The 21,605-nt window shown below is 35.1% G+C and overlaps 1 protein-coding gene across 6 annotated transcripts in view; it reads right to left on the bottom strand.

Annotated features, from left to right (window-relative positions):
* Positions 1-21,605, bottom strand: part of UBR3 (ubiquitin protein ligase E3 component n-recognin 3) — a 122,123-nt gene that overhangs the window by 57,485 nt on the left and 43,033 nt on the right. For 5 of the 6 annotated variants that reach the window (XM_065069724.1, XM_065069720.1, XM_065069721.1 and 2 more), the window contains 11 exons: positions 21,470-21,522; positions 20,725-20,858; positions 20,163-20,247; positions 18,642-18,784; positions 15,314-15,410; positions 14,224-14,365; positions 10,740-10,844; positions 9,664-9,837; positions 9,419-9,448; positions 7,450-7,910; positions 4,058-4,146 (listed from right to left, as the gene is read on the bottom strand). In XM_065069724.1, the coding sequence (XP_064925796.1) occupies positions 4,058-4,146; positions 7,450-7,910; positions 9,419-9,448; positions 9,664-9,837; positions 10,740-10,844; positions 14,224-14,365; positions 15,314-15,410; positions 18,642-18,784; positions 20,163-20,247; positions 20,725-20,858; positions 21,470-21,522 (1,513 nt within the window). Of the gene's footprint in view, positions 1-4,057; positions 4,147-7,449; positions 7,911-9,418; positions 9,449-9,663; positions 9,838-10,739; positions 10,845-14,223; positions 14,366-15,313; positions 15,411-18,641; positions 18,785-20,161; positions 20,248-20,724; positions 20,859-21,469; positions 21,523-21,605 lie in introns of all 6 variants that reach the window. The other variant, XM_065069719.1, reaches the window with a different exon arrangement.

Raw genomic sequence — 21,605 nt, 5'->3', positions numbered from 1 at the left:
TCACAAAATCCTAGCATTTCCTACCTCCTAGCAAATCCTGATCAGTGTGCTAAAATCTAGCACACTGTTTTGTTGCAGAATGCATTGCCGCCTGAATTACTTCATTTCTACTCTCCAGAGTCACAGATTCACTCCTGTTCTTTCCCCATCCAGCAAAACCCCAGAACTGAAAGGGCCTTGTAAACACAGAAAATATAGTTTACAATCTCTGTTGACTGCAGTCAACATTTTCCTGCTGTACACATTGTGTGTCAAAGTAGCCCCTTGGCATCAAAGCAACCATTAGTATGCTAATATTCTTTGCCCTGACCCAGCATATATATTCTCAAGAGATTGGTAGCTAATTTATTTTTCTATCTGGGTTCAGAAGATTGAGCGTTAGCAAATGTATGTCACCTTGCACTAAAACACTGCACTTCCCTTTACCTCTAGCTAAGGAACGTTGGCTTGAAGGACAAAATGATGTCCTGCCAAGACTCCCATCATAAGAAAGAAATGCAAAGATCATATTGCACACTCATCATGAGGCAGTAAAAAAAACATGGGACAACACAGGGCACTTCAGAGAGAGCAAAACTATTGAAGGAATCCAAGATATCTTCATAATTATAATGCACAAATTAACCAATTTACCAATTTCTACTAAGATACATTTGATTAAGTAGTTCAGCAGCTTGCCTCCTGGAATGGGTCATAATACTTCATGTGTATAAAGCTTATATAGACAGATGTTTACAAATATCGCTGTAATTTGTTAAAGGCTACTGTTAACCTGGAACATAGGGATTTATTTTTTGTTCTTCTCAAGTCCTGCCTGAAAGGCAGTGAAGCTTCAAAAATCTGTTGCATGGAGTTCTGCATCATAACAGATAAACTGTAGCCTCACACTGAGATAAGTGCCCTCAAAACAAAGATGTAAAAGCAGCAATCACTGGGAGACTAGGCAGCCTCTGGAGGTGACACTGTACGTGACAACACATTTTTGACTCACTACACATTCTCCTCAGTTCAAAAGCTCTTATTTGCTGCTCTTGGAATGATGTTTCTTGGTTTATTTTTCTATTTTTTACATTAGTCCTTCAGTCAAACAGCTACAGACAGCACCGTGGATTCTGTTCCATTCTAGTTCATTAACATAACTGTTTCTAAATTTCACTTAATTACTTCCAGGCAAGCTTGAATAGCAATGCAGTTCTGCAGATGTCACAGAATATAAATAGAAGGTAACAGGGGGCACAAATGGAAAGTGCTACATAATTGGAATTTTCTTCTACAGTGATTATATGCAAGAAAACACCAAACTTTACTTTAAGAATCTCAGAAGAATTTGTGAAATCCAGTTCAAATAAAACATTTTTGATAGTAAAATGAGACACATCTAATATTGAAAAGTGAACATGTAATTGGGTAGCCTCCTTTTCGGCCATGTTTCATTGCAGCATCCCAACAAGCACAGAAGAGGAATGTCTCAGGGCATTAACGGTGGTTCTGTGCACTTCAATAAACACTTAAGTTTATGGGGGTTTTAATAAAACAGTCTTTAAGCTTTGGCTACTCTTCATTATTCCTATCATCTTCTAGACACATTTATTTTCAGAGTATTTTCAGTCTTCTACACATTTCATAGACAGAGAAGTTATAAAAGTTGATTATAATAATTTGCCCAAATGACACCAACAGAATCAGTGCCAGGGAGCTGAGGCCTCACCATCCCTGCATTCTGACAGTGTTATTGCTATTATAACAATGAAACAAAATTAATAAAACTACTGCCGAATTTTAACTTATAATGAAAGTAACAGGTAACAGAGTGTGAATGTGTCAGGGGGGCATGCATTTTAACTGACTCATTTTAGTATGAAAGGATTATTTTGTTTTCAAACGTATTATTTCTGCACAGCTACGATACGATTCAGGAACAGACTATTACACACTTACAGTAGTTTTACATTTAATCACTCCAGAAAGACCAGATTCGGAATTATTACCACGTCTTGTGTTTTAAAATCTGAGTAACAATAGTTTGTGCAACTTTTTCAACAATTGGCTGTAACGTATACAGACTACATTCACAGCTGAACGAATTACTTCAGTTAAAACAGAACAAAACAAAAAGCCAGTAGCAGAGCAAACTTAAGAAAATATTCCTGGCAAAAAATCTATGTTTTAAAATAAATCCTATGTACTCTAATGGAATACATACTTCCCTTCTGTGAGCTATTTTAATGCTTGTCAGAACATAAAAGCTAGTTAATACTGGACTACAGTACAAATTCAATGAATTTTCATCACAAACTCAGAAAACAGTATGGCAACTGAAAAAAGTTAGTGAAAAAGCAAAGCAATTATTCTGCTAACACAATGACTGGAATTCTATTAAGCTGTTGCCAAGAAATGCCTTCATGCAGAACGACTTTATGAAAATGTGGTCCATTAAACTGATTCTATCTACTGCTGTGCATGACCCGATATAATTGACAAACACTATATTTTATGTTGAGATATTTGAAGCTATTAATTGTTTAAATACTAAGAAACAAACAATTCAAGTGCTGCATGCCCCAAAACTCTTTCGTGCACAATCATAAGCAACAAGGCCCAGGTCTGCCTGTTACAGAAATTAAGCAGGTTTTTTTTAACATTTGACATAAATAGTTAAGTAAAAGCTACATGTTCCCAGTCCTCCACACAAATACATGTGGTGTAATTTACTGATTTAACTAGTACGTTTGATCCACAAAGCAAAGCAGTTACCTTAAACACAGCTTATAAAACCCAAGTATGGAAATACATATGCATACATATGTATATATGCAAAGACAGGTATGACAGGTAAATATATAGAGAGATACATGGGACTGTATATATAAAAACACCAACTTGAAAGTTGCAATATCAAAAACTCAAAATATAGGTGACTGCAGAATAAAAGTTTCCCAGTCACTTTCAATTAGCCATGACGGCAAGAATACTTAATTTTTACTAAGTAGAACTGCATGTTTCTTCTTCCCTTCTTCCTTACTTCAAGAAATAGCTTAAAAAGAAATAGCTACTAATCTAATAAGCATAACTAAAACTCTTTTTTTTCCTGTGAACTTTGTGTTGTATTGCACACCTTCTAAATATAACACCATAATACCATTAATTTGCTAAAGAAATTTCAATGACTGCTGTATCCAAGACCTTCATAAGTGTAAAGGAATAAATCTTCACAGCAATAGTTGGGAATTTAACCATTTCTAAAAATGGACTTTTTCAGCAAAAACAGTTGTCAAAATACTTCTAATCATTCCGTAAACTCAAAACTACATAGCAGATGTTATTGCATTGAAAGACAAAAAAAAAAAAAAAGAAAAAAATACACTTTTAAAAGTACTGATTTTCAGTGAAATAATCTAGATGATGAAAATACTTTCCATTCCTCAGTTAAACACAAGCAAGTTAATCAAGATTGTTTTTCTACACAGGAGAAGCTGAGAGAATTTACCCTTAGGAAAAACAAGATCCTGCTGTAAAGCCTGTACTTTCAACATAATAGAAGGTTACAGCAACTGAGATTATGTAAAACCTATGCTTTCCTTAATTCTGTACATAAATTTAAGATGCAAATTTCTACCATATTAAAATTTGAGGCTCTATGAAGAAATAACATCAAATGTTATTACTCCAGATTAAAGAAAATGGAGTCTTTAAAAGGCAGACTAACTTCAGGACATTTTATATTAAAAGGCAAATACTTTAAAACACATCACACACGTTTAATAATTTCATTCACCGTGTATTAAGAAAAAATAAGAATAAAACAATGTCCCACAGATAATGTGTTCTCTTTTAAATACTTTCAAGATAATTTAATCTATTCCTTAGCAATTACGTATTCACTATTATCTGTCCTAGAAAACACAGCTTTAAGCCTCTTAAGAAGTATTTAGTGAATGAGTGGATACAGCAGAGGGATCTGAGGGGAGGTTTTGTTTAACTGTTTGATTAAAATTTTACTAACACGGAAATAAATAAAAATATAAAAAAGCAAGCAGTCAACCACACAAAAACTTACCAACATCCATGGCAGTTTCCATGAAGCTTTTCTGCCTTGAGGCAAATTCAGCCAACAATTTCTGTTGTCTTTCTCTGGCTTTCTGTCGTCTGAGTAAAAGAAGAAGGGAAAAAAGAAAAAAAAACAGTATATATAATGGAGGAAAAAAAAGTTTATAGGGTCAGGCTGATTACAGTTGCCACCTTCAACAATATCACTCAAAATTCACGTTTTCTCTAAATAAAGGATTATTTTTCAAGCCTAAACCAGGAAATCTCTTGCTTTAAAAGCAGAGTTTAAGACTCTTTTTTCCCAGTCTGGAAAAAAAGGAATGAAATCCTGTCCTTAAAAACCTTTCAGAAAAGCAAAGGATCTTTTAACAGATTAGGACATGGCATCATAAGAAAAAGAACCCAAAACCTTATTCTTGAAAGTTATTTTTCTGCTACATAAGGGAAGAATAACAGAGCGAAATGTCAACCATTGTACAAAAACAAGCACTCTTGTGAGCAACCAGCGTTCAAGAGTTAATAATAATAATCGTCTGTCTCACTTCTGATATCAAGGTTGATGTCAAGGGAAACAACTACGAATGATTTATTTTCCAGCTAAGGCTCCTCATACTGATTCCTTCTTGCCCACCTCCACCCAAGATACTGGTCACCAACACCTTTTACACCTGGACTTAAAGAAGTCTGTGACTGAAGGACCGTATCTTCCTGGAGCCAAGCTGACTTCACTAACTTTTTCCTCATCACTTAACACAGCTCTGGATTTACAAATGGAAGACATTAGAAACTCTTTCTTCTCTATCTTTCTGTTTAAACTGCATTAGTGATCTGTACAAGACTACATGACCAGCTATTCTCTAACTCCCTATATATACATACTGCAGCAAGTAGCGGAATAATGATGGATGTAAAAAGATAGAGAAAACAGACACTGATTTTCTGAAGTATAAAGAAAGGATCTCAATGTTGACGAGAGTTTACAAATACAGGAAATGGGAGAGTACAGGTTGAAAAACCCAACAGAACTCATACCACAACTGCCTAGCACTCACGTGCCACATGGCTGGGGCTTCAGGCAGCACCTCTCCAGTGTAGCTCAGGATGCTCCGTCACAGCTACAAACTCCAGACATCAGCGTTTACAGTGATTTTTTTTGTCCCCTGCCCAGAGGTGAGTCAGATAACTAACAAGGAATTTCAAAACATCATTTGGGACCTGATGTGCTGATGGGTGAGTCCTCTTTAGTCTCCAGCACTGTCTGCTTATCACTGTTCTGGCCCAGGACCAGGCACACACAGGCCCCAAGCAGCCAATTTACTGGAACCTCTTATCCTGAGGTGGCCTGTTCATAACTCAAAGCTGCTAACTTGTTTTCTTAAAGGCACCTTAAAAACCCAAATATCTCTACCCATTTATCTGTCACATTGTTCACTCACCATTTCTCAAAATAACTTCTATTTACAACAATCCTAAAATTCATTATCCGGAGGATCATACCAGGGCATTCATTAAACCTGTTTTTATTTACTTCCCCCTGGGAATTTCTCAATATATACCCTGACTAAAAGCAGAGTGACTGTAAATAGAGGCCTTTAATAAGACGACATAAACAAACTCTGACAGATTCAGTACAGCTCAGTAATTTTCCATGATGGCCCATGGGAGTTTGACACTGCAATCAAAAAAATGCTGCAAGCAGTTCAAGCTCTCTTCCAGTTCTGCATTTCGGTTTCTATGGTGACAGCCCATTGCCTGAGTGATGACAAGTTTGTTATTATATGTTGAAGTATCCAAAAAGGGTGATCACCACTCACAGTCTGCTTGATCTTCACCAATACAAAACTGGACTTGAGTGTGAAAGAAAAACAAAACAAAACAGTAAAAATTGCACCCTGAATATATGAGCACTGCCAGTCTATGAGATTAGTAATTTCAATTATCACACTGTCATGAGTCCCAACGCCATTACAGATTTGGGGAGAAGAAAACAGTCACTCAGAACAAACAACTGGAAACTTTTACTTTCATTATTATGTTAGCCTCAGAACTTAACTGAAAACTTAAAGTCCTTAAAAATATAACATCTGTTATAGGGGGAAAGGAGTGACCTTATCCTTTTCTATCTGAAAAGTTACTCAATTAATTGATTCCCTTGCTTCTCCTGTACATAAATCTAGCACTACTAAGCACAATAATGAGCAGGTGTCCAAGATGTAGCTGTGTTTTATCTAAAGCAGCCATTCAGTCTGTCTTTTCCTGAAAGACAATTTTACAAATTTTACACGCTAAACCTTGACTATTTATCTTGTTTACTGAACTATTTCAAGGGATGCTGAAGTTAAATGATTAACAGAACACCTGCAAGAAAAAAATAATTTTACTTCGTAAAGTATGTAACTTATAAAATATATTTTTAAAATGTTTAATTTTTCAAGAATAGGTCTTGGACATATTGGAGAGAAGTTAGTGAAAAAATTATTTTCAAACAAATAATATCAGCATAATTAAAGGTAATCCTGACACCAACTAAGTCAGATGGCTGCATGTTTCTATCCAAATTTCTAGAACCATCATTATATAGTCTGGTTACATAAACCATTAATACAGCAAAATACTGAAGAGACAAGCACTTGAATATTCTTGTCCACTCCAGCCTGTGTCCTGTCTCCGCTGCAGTGAACATGGCAAGTTCTCCGTCCCAACCACCCCACTCTCTAAATCCCAACCTTCTAACCCTCCCTTCACATGCCATGTTTCAGTGTTTTGCACTAACCAGCTGCCAATCTCTGCCACAGGCCCATCCAGCCAACCTTTCTTCCCAGCTGGTGCCATTCAGTTCCCTAAATGCCAGTCTTTGTCTTAAACGTGCTCTCCAGGCACTTGCATTCTTGGTCCGCATTCTCCTTCTCCTATCAGGTCTCAAGACCCCATTCCCTCTCATCAATATTTTCACTACAAATAGGTTCTTTCATTTGCTTCTCTTGTCTGAGTACTCTGTCCTGACAAACCAGTTCTTCCCTAACAAACCCAGGCAATACAAATAACAATACTAAAAAAAAAAATCTTTTAACTCATCTTGAGGTTGTGCAGTCGAGCGTCAAAAATTATACAGTCTTAATTCTGCACCTTTGCATATATGAGTGGCATACCCAGCAACATGAAGGGTGAGTGTGTGTATCACATAAAGTCATTATGAAAGTTTTCTATTTTAAAGACCAAAGTTAGCAAGGTGTATGTTCTCCCTTAATACCCATGTAAACCATGTATATGCAACATGGATAAAGAAGAAAACTGCAGAATTAAAAGACTTTTAACAAGCAATTCATGCAAAGACCTAGAGACAGGTGAATCAATAGATGCACAACACATACTGCCCTTCTACCGCTCCTTTATTATTGTTACCTTTCTTCTTTATCCAAAGCTTTCTTCTCTGCAGAACTAATCTTTTTTGGTGGTACAGGAGGTGTCACCTTTCTGCATATCTCTTCAATTATACGTTTATTCAATCTGCTCTGTAAAGCAGCTTTCAATAAAATTCTTTCTACCGCTGTCATTCCATCACCATGACAGTATCTTGAACTTTCTGGATGAATTAAAACATCCACGTCATCCAACCATGGAGGATAGTAAGAGTTTTGTTTTCCTGAGAGTTTGTGGTGCAATTTAATCAGCAAGGACAGTATGCTTTCCTTGACTTCTAGAATGGCTGTGGTTAGCTGTGGAGTTGCACCAGGTGCTGACCATTTCATTGATGTTTTGGGTCGAACCACTTGATTTGCCTCGCTGGTGTTCCGATTGATGATCTCCTGAAATTTCTTTCTACGTTCTGCGACCAAACTGAACACTTGAGCTGTCCCCGAATTCTTGAGAAAAAAAAACCAAACAAACACAATATTTAATTTTTGAGAATACAAGTATAAAAAAATATATATTTATATAGCTACAGAAAATACTTTAGATAAGGAGAAGAGCACAGAACATTTAAAGCTTTCTTTCCCCTTCCAAAATCTATTGAAATTTGGTATAGCAAAATACTAAGCCTGCATGTCATGCTTCTATACATGTCTGTCATGCATAGTTGCACAACAGCCTAGTATAAAATGAAAATACAATCCATACTGAAACACCTAATAACCTGTTTTGTCCTAGTCAAACTTGGAATTCTGTTCTTCAAGTAATAGTTCCCTACTTTTTCTTGAATATTCATATTTTTTATACTTTCTGCCATTTAAATGCCTTTACTAAAGTCTACTGAGTGCTTACACACAGCAGAACACAGGTGAGCCTACACATCCCCATGGGCATTGCCCACTTTTTGTGGATTTATTAGCGGAGATCCAGAAGCCACACAGCCATATTTGCAAGGAGTGTTTGCTATTCAGAGCATATGAGTGCATATTCATGACAGAGCCCATTCACATGTATCTAGTCTATGCTACCGTTGCTTTCAGTCCCAAATAAGGATACATGGAAGCAACTCACATATACCAAATACATAGCAAACAGATGTTCATTGAATATTTTGAATGTGAAATTCAGAATGCTTGAACATCTTACCCTCCCCTTCTCAGAAGGCTGGACAGCCAAAAGGCATCAAATACTTCAGAGATCAGATATAAAAAAGGTATTCTGACAATCATCTTCCCTACCTTCTTTATGTTTTAGTCTATTTCATCTCGCCTACTGACTTTAAATTTTCATCTCTTTTGCTAACATTAACATGCAATAGGAATATCCATTGTATTTCACTACATCTGGCATATAATACTCCCAAGTGCTGTATACAAAAAGCAATCCTGACACAGAGATTATATTATCTACCAGCTATAAATCTTACAGGAACCCACCATTTGCATACTGATTTTGTTTTCACAAAAAAAAAAAACCAACCCACACCCAAAAAAACAAAGAACAGAACAAAACAAAAAACCCAACCCCAAAAAAGACAAACAAAAACACCCACTAACCCACCCCCCAAAAATTTGACAATAATAATTTCAAATGCATTTTCAATGTAAGGTTAGACTTACCTAAATTCAAGAAAGCTAGGACTATTCTACATTATTAAATGTTAGTAGTAACTTGGCAAAACAAAACAGGCCTAAACACAAAGCCTCAAGCAGTAAGCTATCAATGACACTTTATATTTCATAGAAAGCTTTTATTTCAAAATATGTATTAAAAATGTAAGGGCATGTCTTTCATTAAAAGCCTGCTACCTAAGGAAAAAAAAAAAAAAGCACGAGTCCTTGCAATATGAATTAAAAGAAAATTCAGGAAAATTAGAAATTTCACTGAGTGTTAAGGTAAGCACAGTTAAAGCCATGTTGCTAGTTAATCGCTTAGGAGGACAGACTACACACAGATCTACCTCTCTCTGGAGGCTCTTCCGCCTTGAACTCTGGTAGATTGAGGATAAAAAAAGTCATTAAATACATCATTTGGAAGGAGGTATCATTTGAAATAACTTCTATTTCTGTTATCAGTACACTTAGGAAAGAAAAATATCCTAAGAAATTCATAAAAACAGTAAAAAATAATCCTAACAACAATAAAGCCAAATGGGCAATAACTTAAACTAATCTATAAAAAGGAGTGGCATTTGTATGTACATACTTGTGATGCAGCTAAACCATCAGAACTCGTACTTGCAGGTGGTTCCCTCTTCACCTCTGGAGCAGTTTCCGGTACTCTCACTCGGACATAGTTAATGAAGTGACGCATGTTAGAAACCAAGTTACTACCAGGAAACCAACTGTCATGGCAACGCTCTTGTCCACCTGCAGATTCCTAAAATAATAATTTTTTTAAAGTATACATTCTCTTACATGTTACAATAATTAATGTTGCTTTTATAACTGTATTACAGAGACCATCATCTCTCCATGAGACAGGAACAATATGATTAACAGTATGTACCTCACTAAAGCTGATATTATGATATGACTGATGCCTACCATGACAACTACACGTCTGATAAATACATAAATCTACACATTTGATTTGAATATGATCAAGTACATGCAATCAGTGCTACCCAGCAGAAGTGAAAGGAACTACTCAGTAATCCAAAGCTGTACAATCTAAGATTAATATAAAAAATCCTAACTATACAGAAGTCAATCTCCGAAAAAAGTGTGGCAGATCCTTAGTCATGTAAGCAATGTTAAACAGGATGAAAATCATGAAAATCAAATACCATAAGGAAACATGGAATCATTAAAATAATATCGCTTTATGTTTGAATTCTCATCAAAAGCACAGCTAAAACTTTGGCTAATTCACATCTTTTAGAAGAAGATACAGACCTTTAGCAATAAAGCACTCAGTGACAACAGTTTCAGTTGAAAACCTAGAAATCCATGCAAGTTTTAGATTCAATCACTGTAATTTTTTTTGCACTCAATTTCAAGTACTAATTTACAGAGTAGTAAAGATGCAACCAATCTGTGTTGTCAGGTTACATATACAGAAACTGTTGAAAAAAATAACAAGATACCATACTCCTCATCACAACAATATTTTATTTTCTTTCTTTTTTTCTTAATTGATCCCTGCATAAGTAAATAAACACATTTTTTTTCTCATTCCTATGCTAAAATTGTCATTTTAATAAACATCTATTTTTAAAGAACACTGAATAATTAGCAAATACTTTACATTTTAATTAAAAAGATGGTCTTTGTTCTTACCTCTTCATCTGACTCTTGTTCTGGAGAATTTTCCAAGCCCAGCTCAATTAAATACAAAACCATGCAAAGCACGTGTTCTGATAAATTCTGATGATCCATTAAAATCTAGGCAGAAAAATAAGACATTCGCATCTTAAAAGGCTTTATCTTTGATACTCTCACCATCCCTATTACAAAAACAAACAAACAGAACAAAAAAAAAAAACAAACAAACCCCCACAACTGCCAAAAAGTGTGCTCACAAGACCTGTATTATGAGATACGAAAAGCCTAATCAGGCAGAACACCATAACAACACTTGCTACTCTAGTGAATTTTTGTAGACACTGAGCATCGATTTTAGCATTTTAATTACTTTTGATTGTTGCATAGTAATACTTTCAAACTCCTGTCATAAGCATAAAAATACAGTTAAGAAAAATTATTTTCAAGAACAGTGAATTGTCTGCTCAAGTTCCTGGAATATCTACTCTCAAACATCAGCAAGATATTTTAAATTTCACTCATGTTAATGACTGATTGGTCCAACAAAATACCTCATTAGTGATTATGCTATAGGATAAAAAAAAAATGTTCCAAGTAGGTCAAGAATAGTAAGAGTAATAACATTAATATAGCTCTCCAATAACAGTAATGATACACTAGTACAAAATAAGACATACGATTTTGGATGTGATGGATCAACAGGAGTGTTGTATTTAGAAGACAGGAAATCATTATTCCATTCAGCCTATTAAGACTTCAATATATCTAAACATACAGAAAGAGTGTTCTGGATAATACACTCTGGACTCTTCAGTTTATATATATATATATGTATTTTTTTAAAGAGGATTAAAAATTATTTTTGATGTTTAGAAAAAACTAACTTTTGAGCACCAGCAGAAGAGTAAAATTTCATTTTACATCTCTTTCCAGTCAAACAAACCTGTCCCTTACAATTGTTCCTAGTTCAAGCTGTGATCTACCTTAAGAGCACTTGAAGTGCCAGGCAAAGCTGCACAGATGGCACTCCTGTCAGCTCCAAGCAGAGCTGCACCTGGCCAGCACCAGCACCAGCACCCTCCTTTCTCATGGGACAAGGCACTGTAAGGCCTCAGGAGTTGCTAGTCCTACAAGTGACACTTGGATAACTGGGAACACCAGAAGGGTTAATGTGAATTCAGTTCACAACCAGCTTCACATAATCTTTTTTAATTACAAATAACAAATAACCTTATCTTTAAATTAATAAATGCCCCTATCTTTCTTCTAAAACAGCTTTCAATGCTTTGAGAGGAAGGACCAGTGCTGCTGAAATTAAAAAGCAGGACAACTTTCCTCTTGAGAGTATTCTGAATTAGAGGGGAGAAAATAGCACGAAATTACAAGTTACAAAAAAAATGGATGAGAAAATATGTTTAAAATTTCATTGTAGACAGGTTACTTTAGAAATGAATAGTTTTAGAGTATAGCCTAGTAAAGTTTTAAATACAATTTGGTTTTGAACAGGCCAAATTTCCTATGTGGATAACACCCATTAGAAAGAGAGAGATAAAAGTTGTTAAAACAAATACTGTTTTACAATAGCTTTTCTAAATTATGCTTGAGCAGCCAATTTGAACATATCAAATAAAATCTGAGATTATGGGGATGATTTAATTAAAAGAGGCATTCAGTATTACATTAATATGAAAAATATGTGCAGATACACCAGTGAGAATCAAATGCCATGTTGACTAACAATTCTGAAAAGTCAAATTGTCAAATGTAGTTTACTGTTCTTCTGTAGCCAGTCCCACAAGTCAAGAGGTATAAAAGCTGTCATAAATTGGCAAAATTTCACAAATAGACAAAATATAATTTAAGCCAACCCATGGAAATCAGTAAATGATTTCTACCATCCATAAATCTCGTAGAAATGTATTCAGCATTCCAGCTAAAACAGCAACACAGAAATGTTAAAGATTCTCAAGATAAAGCTTCTTAATGGAATAAGAGGAAGAATGGCCAAAAAAAACCCCAAAAAACAAACAGAAAAAAAACACCAAAAAACCCAAACAATGAGCAAGACGGTAAAAGATGATGCATTCCTTCTCCATTTTTCTTCCATGTTGACATATTATTTCATCTTATACATAATGTCAAGGTCCACTTTCCTTCAGCAGCCTTCCTATAAGTCTCCTGTTCAGAACTTTCTCTGGATATGCTCCTTCCCCAGCCTCTGCTACATATCATACTGCCGCATCCCAGCCTTGTTCTTCACTCTGCAGCGCTCAGGCATCCCAGCCCCTGCAGCAGGCCGGGGGTGAGCAGGGTTAAACATACTGCACACAGCAGCGTCTCTGGCCAAGATCACGGAAATCACTGAGAAACAAGGTACTGCTCTCTGGACAACGTTCTATCGGCCCTGGTGTGGGGCTGACTTGCTTTGGACTTCAACAGTTAACAGAATAAAATAAACAGCCACTGAACACGCAAATAATGTGACTATGCAATGTCTACAGTTTGGCTAAATTCAGGTCCAGAATCTTGACAAAAGAACCTTTAAAACATGGGAAAAGGGCACGTATTTTGTCCTTCCGTCCTGGAAACTCATGCCAGAACAGCCATTCAGCATGATAAATGTCAGCCATTGGTTATGTTTTGGCAAGATAAGGAACTAGACATCTGACAACAGAAAACCTTGACCAACCAGGTCAAGATGTTGTACTACTGAGCTTCCAAAAGTTTCATTCAATAGTTTCTGCATATTCAATTCAGTCTTCACCATAACATGTCTCATTCTGTTATGGGTAAGGAAGAATCAGTAGTAAAACAGAAATTTTTTTGTATTTTATATTGTTTAAGTAGATTTTTAAAATTGCACTGATTACATAGCAAAAGCTATAGTTTACTGAAGTTATTAATTTGTAAGCAATATGAAGCTTTTTAGAAAGAGTCCTTTTCTATCATAAGGATGACATCTATTGAATGAATTCAGATAAAATCTTCACTCATCTTAATGATACACTGACAACTTATATGATACTTCATTAGAGAAAGAAATCAGCTGATACAACTCCATGGGAATAAGCCTGGTTCTTTGTGAATATCACAGTTATTACGATACTTAACAACAGGTGTTGCACAGTGAAACAAAACTTTAGGGGAGCTGGAAGCACTTTAAAAAGTAGAAAAGGAGAGCATGCCCAGGAAAAGCACTACTCAATCAAACCACTTTTTATAGTCCCTCATCTGCCTCTGCAGCATGCTGGTTTGAAAGCACTATTCCAAAAACAAAGACAAAGATTCAAAGTCTCATTTTCTGATGAATGTACTCTTCAAAAAAGATGAAAGTGGTAGAAAAACCTCATACTATATTTAGAAAAGAAATCAAACAAAAAATTATATAAATTAGAACCTGACTACTGTAAATAACCTATTCAAAAATCATGCTTATAAAAACTCCTGTTCTAAAAAAGTGGAAGTAAAATACTGAATTTAATGAGAATTATGACTGTACCTTGTAAAGAAGTGTGAACAGCACAATGTGCAGGGTTTTACAGTGCAAAAGCTTTATGAGACCTTTGTAACTTGGATGTAGCGGTGTTCTCTTCTTATAAGGAGGCCATGGGTTCCCAGGGAATTTACCACTTTGCTTTAAACTGTTGAAACAGATGAGACTTCTGTTAAACACTGCAGTAACATAAACACCTGCCACTGCTATATATACCTATCCTGCATTCTTTTTATCTAGATCAACTTCCACATTGATGAGCATTTCTATGCCATTTAATATATTTAAGCAGCATTCCAAAAATGCATACACAAGCTGAATCCAGTCTTATTTTTCTGTGGATTACCACTGATTTAAATGACCTTTACTTGTAAAGTGAAATGGATTTTTAATTACTGTTATGAACTTAAGCTATGAATTTAAGAATTGAATTTTATTTTAAGAGTCACACAGAGATGAAAAACTTTTCACTCCACCCAAATCCACATTAGTCAGATATCCAACACAGAAATGTCACACCTGTAGGAATGGATTATAGGCAACGCTAGGAAACACTAGACATGGATGGAATGTTAAGGGACAGTGTTAAGACCAAATCATCTTGTTTCTTAGAACTTAAGAGGGTGCTAAAGTGTTTTTCCTGTATTTAAATCAGAAATTTAATTCACCCGTGTTTTCTGTCATAGGTGAATACATAGAAAAAAACCCACACTGTCTTCAAAATAATTTCGAAACACAGAATATGGTACTGTGCATCATGTACCTAAGTGTAAAATAAAAGTAGATACGGTTGCTTTCTTCAAGTAATTTTGAACTGATTTCTAAACATTAACTTTTGGTTAAGTATTTTTAGCTGTGAAGACATCCACTACTTTGTCTGTGGCACTCCAGATTTATTTTTAAACATTTATGGCATAGTAACAGACTAAGCTAACCAAAACCCCGATTCTGCCTGTAAACTTGTAACCTCAATGACAAATATGGGGCCTGAAAACACAAATAACACTATTAGCATTACCAGACAGTGAAAACAAAAAAATGTATTCTGCAATGAGCAACAATACTATATTACATTTCCAAAAATGATCCAACTTACAATGCTGTATATCTATCCATTGCAGACTGCACATCTCTACGGTAAACCGTTCGAAGTATTACCATGACAGGGTCGAATTCCTTATCCCAGACTTCAGCTGTTGTTTTAAAGAAGTCACATGTTAAAATTCTCTTTATAGACCTTACAACTTGTTCTGGATTATCCTTAATTCCCCTTAATTACATAATTTTCTATTAGATTTTTTTATCTTTTTTCAGAAAAGTACAGTAATTTTTGCTAATTCTTACTAATAATACTTACTACAATAATAATTATGACTACTTATCAAGATATAAAAATTTCACCAAAAATATTTTTCTTAGCTCCAAAACAAAAAATTAAAAATCAAATAAGGCAATAGATCTTTTCTAGCAACAAGCTTTATTTAAGCATCTTCTAGCTTTCCTTTCTATTACATAATAGTTGACAACGTGGGATAAAAGAGAAAAACCACATATTTCTGATAAAATAACACTTGTAACACATGCTGAGTTTAAAAAAAAAAATTTAAACGTAAGTTAATGTATTTATCCAATTGTAAGTATATGAAGGTAGTCCTAAAATACACCTTCTCTGTACACCTCTTGGTTTGCTCTTTTTAATTTACAAGTACATGGAAAGAAAAGGTTTTAGCTGTTTTTCACTCAGTGCAAGCCCTCTGGAAAATAGGAAGTAAAGTCTGCAGAGCTGTTAGCAGGTAGGCGATATTTAACTATTAAGTGCAATGAGCCAAATGACTACACCACTATTTTTTGTTCAGTCACAAATGGCCAAGTTTCTTACCAAGTAATGTTTGTGATAAATCCTTTACAAACGTACCTTTGTTTAATAATGAATATCTATCTATGCATTATTTTGGCATTAAAATGTTAAGTTATCCTCATTTAATTTAGTAACTCTAAAGTAACACCCAGAGTGGCTTTACAGAGCAATTACAAACAGAAAAACCCAAACTGTAAAGATATCCCACTTAACTCCTATTTTTTTTTCCTATTTACAAGTCATTAAAAAAAAACAAACACTCTAGGTTTCCAACCTAAAGCCAAAGGAAGCTGTTCGTTCTATGAATTGTTTGGAAATGTTCAGCTCCTGCAACACAGCAACACGATGGCCAGATTCACTGATCCCATCAAAGGAAGAAGAAAACCAGCGAATACAGAATTTTAGCTCCACCAGCAGGCGTAACACAACACAAGTGCTTACAACATGCTTCAGAAAGTTTTCACAGACAAAAGTAGGCAGCTTTATCAGGCTTTTGAGATTACCTTCCCCCAGGCAGGAACACATGTGGTCTATACACCTATTAACCCCTGCTAACATCAACAGTTCTACAGATACCCTCCCAAGCTGCTGAGAGAACGCTTGGCATAGTTTCTATTATGTTTGAAAGAGGATCAAACTTAGCTCATGAAAAATTCATGTTTTCTGGACAGAGTTTACTACTGCAGTCTGAAGCACAGACCAAGCTTGTTTGGACTGTTAATGCAAAATAATGAAAAATGACTGAGGGAGCCATTCAGGGAGTATCAGAAATACACACAGCTCATCTTCAGCAAACGAGTCCACAGACAAGAACCATGTCCTGGTTTTGGAAGCTGGTTTTGTTTTCTTTTAACCGATGTTTAACGGAAGCAAAATCTGGGGCTTCCGCAATCGCAGAAAGTGGTTTTTCCCCTAAATTTAGGGAAATAAGGGATTAGGGAGAAGAGACCTCTATGTGATTTGCTTAAACTGTGAAAGGCCACAAACTACAATTCTTAAGAGCAACTGGAATATCACCATCATTTTGGAGAACCTATATGGATTATAGACACTTAAAAGCCTATAGTACAAAAGAAAACCATGCTGTCTTTTACTCCTGCAGAAGCTCTTTCAGGTTTTTATTACTTTAAGAAAAAGGAATTCTGCATAGTGTTACAAATTACTTCAGTATTCACTGCTATAGATTAGATACTTTAAAAAAGTTAAGATAAATAGTCTATTCCAGAGGTAAACTATGTCAAAAAAACACAACCAAACACCAAAAAGACCCCTAAAAATCCTAGAATCTAGCATCAGGTTCCCTAAATATCAAGTGTTATAATTACAATTATCTTCACACTGTGTTATGAAAAAAGACCAGAGTGTCACAAGTTCCAGAAACCAGACATGACTTAAGAAAATGCAGTTTATAAAACATTAAAATAAAGTTATTGAAATACACAGGTGTTAAGCTGCCTAATTACACATCAAGGAACAAGAACAGATCAATTCCAAAAACTCTGGTTTCACAAAATTGCTTCACTGGTTGTTCATTTGTTTAAAAGTAAGAGCTTCATTGACTAATCAACCTCCCAGTATAAAAACTGGCAAACAAGTCAGTACAGTATTAGTTTCTACATTAACAACAACAGAGAAATCCATGATAGAACACAGCCTACAAACCAAATGGTTTCAAAGTTGTCGGACCCCAACTTCTCCAGTTCTCAAGGGAGGTACACACACGAGGCAGGACTTAATCCCTCTTCAGCTTTGCCATGAGCTGAAGCACAACCAGAGCACATGGAGCACTTCAGATTCCTACAGGCTTATCTGCTCAGTGACAGGAAACAGCAATGGAACACTGGGTTCTCAAATTCCTCCTCTCCTTTGATATACCAACACTACACTGAGCCAAATTTAGATGACAAGCTGGTCAGGGGAAGAAATCTATCATTTTTGCTCTGTATGCATTGTAGAATTTTAGAACAATATTCTGTAACCCGTCTAGTCTGAAGCTTGTTCTAGACCCTCACTATTGACTGGGAAAAATGCTACAGGCTACTAAGACAGTTAATCAACATAAAAGAAAGAATTACGTATCATGATATCTTTAATAATCAAAATGTGGAAAATGTCTTCACAACTGACACCTCACTAATGCAAAGAGTTCTAAACTCTACCGAAAGTACATCATTTAAAAAAAAAAAAACAAACAAACAAACACACAAATGATTAAGTATGCAGATCAGTGATGTATTTTTTCAGTTCTCCATTTTTCCCTTGCTTTCTAAGGATAACTGATGAACAGAGAAGCTCATTTTCACTCCAGATCAAAATGAATTTATTAAAGACTACTAACAAATAAGCAATAGGCAATAATGAACAAGTCAAACAAGCTTTGTGGGGTTTTCATGGAGATGATTTTGTTTGTTTTGTGGGGTAGATTTATCATTGTTTGGTGGCTTGGTTTTTGGTGTGTGTTTAGCTTTTGCTTGGTTGATTTTTTTAAAAAGAAAAAAACAAACGAATAAACAACCTTATTTTAAGCATCTTACCACTGAGTATAAGATGACATCAATTACTGTACCTTTCGGTGTATACATTCCTTGTTGCATGGAACCTCCAGGTTCAAAAACAGGAGCTTTAAAATCAGCAACTGCTGACAAGACTGATTCAAAGCTTAAGCTTCCTGGAATAATACCACTTTTGGGGTTGGGGTTTTCTGGAATGTAAAGTTTGTGTTAAGGAAAACAAAGTTAACTTAGTTGGAGGACAGCATTTTACTTCCCACTCATTTCAGAGGCTACATTTCAGCAGTGCGCTGTGTTTACCACCAGAGGTCTGTATGCTCCAACTGCTTTGGAACAATAACTATTACTGAAGTGAATCAAAACCTTCTAGCCAGGTTATCAAACATTTTAAAGCAAGCCAATGTCCATATGCTTGGCTCAAGAGTTAAGTATTAAATGAGAAATAAAATCTACGATCTGTAGTGTATATAAAGTTTTTGTACTTGCCTTTATCAACTAACACTTTGGCTCTATTCATAGCAAGAGTATTTTGCATTTACAGCTAAGCACAGAAAAAGCAAGTAAATAGCTTGGGATCCATAAACACAGTAAGTAATTCTCCATCTTGGATTGGCTATTTCTCATTTTTGGTAGCAATACTTCATTGATCTACTGACATTATCCCAAATCACAAGCAGCAAATACAAATGAGGAAATTTCTGCTTACTGATAAGTAATTGCTTGTACAATTTATTCACTTATTTTACATAGTTAAGTGATTCACTTAAGTGAAGTGCTTTGAGCAATTTGCTAATTTTACATCTTAAGTGATTGAATTATTATGTCATATCGTAATTAATAATTCTTATTAAGTATTTGTAACTCTCAATCTACTCCTTTCCTATCTTTATAAATTCTAACATTTTTGCTCAATGCCTACCATCCCTGGACTGCAAGCTCTTTTGGTTAATCACCACAAGCTATTTCATTTGCCTAAACAGCCCAATACACCGACAGCGGTAAAACATGCGTATTTGTATTCAGCTGTTAGGTACCGGACACGAATCGCACCACTGCACAAAATGACTTCCTAGAATTTCCTCTTCTTCAGGTAAGACACTTTCCCCATAACACATGCATTTCACTCTAATTTCAAAGCAACATTCAGAACTGCTATTATTTGTATTTTCAACTATTGATACAATAAGCAAATATAGTGTAGAGGGGCTTCTTTTTAATACTGCCATAAAATCAGCAATAATCAAAGGCTCAAATCCAAACGAGGTGAAGCTTGGTTAAACTTTCTACAATGTCATTTGAAAACAGACTTTTCACCTCACACCTCAAAGACTTTTGTAGTGTTAAAAAAATAATTTAAAAAAGGGCAAACTTCAAACTATGACAAGTTATCGTGTATTTTGTAAGAATAACCAAAGCTGGAGCAAGTGCCTTTGCTGCTAAGTATATACAAATACACCTTTACACAATTTGTTATAATTATGTACGCTGAAAACATGTTCAAGCTCCAAAATCCCACTACTATCTAGGTACCTGTCAGTCTCATTCATGCACATTAGTTAATATATTCCAAGGATATGAGATCCAGTAATGAACTGTGTGTCCTGTCATTCATACAGAGTTGGGCTACCATCTCTGCTCTGAGGATCTCATCATCTGTCATTCCTAGAACGATAAAATTTTAAAAGCCATTAAAATAGAATGATTTTAAAACCCGCATTCAGCATACATTTGGCATTAAATGCAAGTTAAACTTGATACAAACATTAAGAAATGATACAGTGCTATAAAAATAGAGCAAAAAAGAGGGGTGGGGACACAAACGTTGTAAGAAACACAACCTCAGTCAGAAAACATAGATACAAACTAAAACTGCTGTCTTTCTGAAAAAGTATCTTAATGTGATCACACACATAAATCACTCACTTCTATTAAATCTATTTTTCTCCATTTTTATGTATTATGTCTATTTCTAACTCATAAAGGATTAAAATTCAGTAAAGGAGTAAAATTCAGCATTCAAGTATTGAATGCTTTAAGTTACTATATAGCTAATCATTTTAACGGTAGCTACTAAATGTTGAATATAAATGAACAGGCGTGTTATTTACATACAAGTATTTCTAAAGCAGTGATTCTTACCTAAATGTAAACGAAGACTTAATAGAAGGACCAAAAATGTTAAGGCTCCTTCCAACATGGACCTTTCATGCTCTGAATCAAGAACTGTATTTTGATGCTGCGATGCCATTGTTAATAGATCTACCACCTTAAATCTGCATAGCAAAGAGTAAAGTCAGAAACATCATTATCCAACATTAAAACACCAATGTGAAATGTACTGATAAACTCAGAATACAATTCACAACAATCCAAAATGAATACAAAGTGAAATGCATATAATGCAATGATATGCAAACCCTCTTGTTTTTAAATTTGGATTTTTATTTAACTATCTGTGGATGTCCTATATGAAAACACTTCACATTTATAAACATAATCTGTTTTCAAAGCCTGATTTTATTCTATTCTGAAAAGCAGAAGCATCCTTTCTGTTTCAGCTCTATTGATCTACTTGTTTAGCCTGCCATACCCTGAAAGCTTGTATACAAACACACGTAAAACTCAAAAAGCCCTAAAGATGCTCAGAAAACAAATGTCTAAAGCTTCACCACTGAACTGTAAATCAAAAGCCAATTGTGTATTAAATGAAGAGTATACCTTGAGATACCTCCTTCAGTAGAGCCCTTAGGCAAGTGTTAGTTTTGGCAAGGCAGAGTTGAACAACTGAAGATGTGTATCAAATACGCATCTTTTCTCTCACATAGCATAAATTAGTCAACAGTTAGCACAACACTGAACAATAGCATTCATCTTTTAACCTTACCTTTCAAAAACAGACGAAATAAAATAATCTGGGTCCAGCCTAGAGGCACAGACCTGCGGAAAGAGAATAAATTTATTTTATTCAGTAGTTTGTTTGTAAACAAGCATTGGCTTGGCTTCTCAGAAAACATAACTTA

This window comes from Columba livia, chromosome 7 (genome assembly GCF_036013475.1).
Source record: "Columba livia isolate bColLiv1 breed racing homer chromosome 7, bColLiv1.pat.W.v2, whole genome shotgun sequence".
Lineage (NCBI taxonomy): Eukaryota > Metazoa > Chordata > Aves > Columbiformes > Columbidae > Columba > Columba livia.
This window is presented reverse-complemented; position numbering and strand designations above follow the sequence as displayed.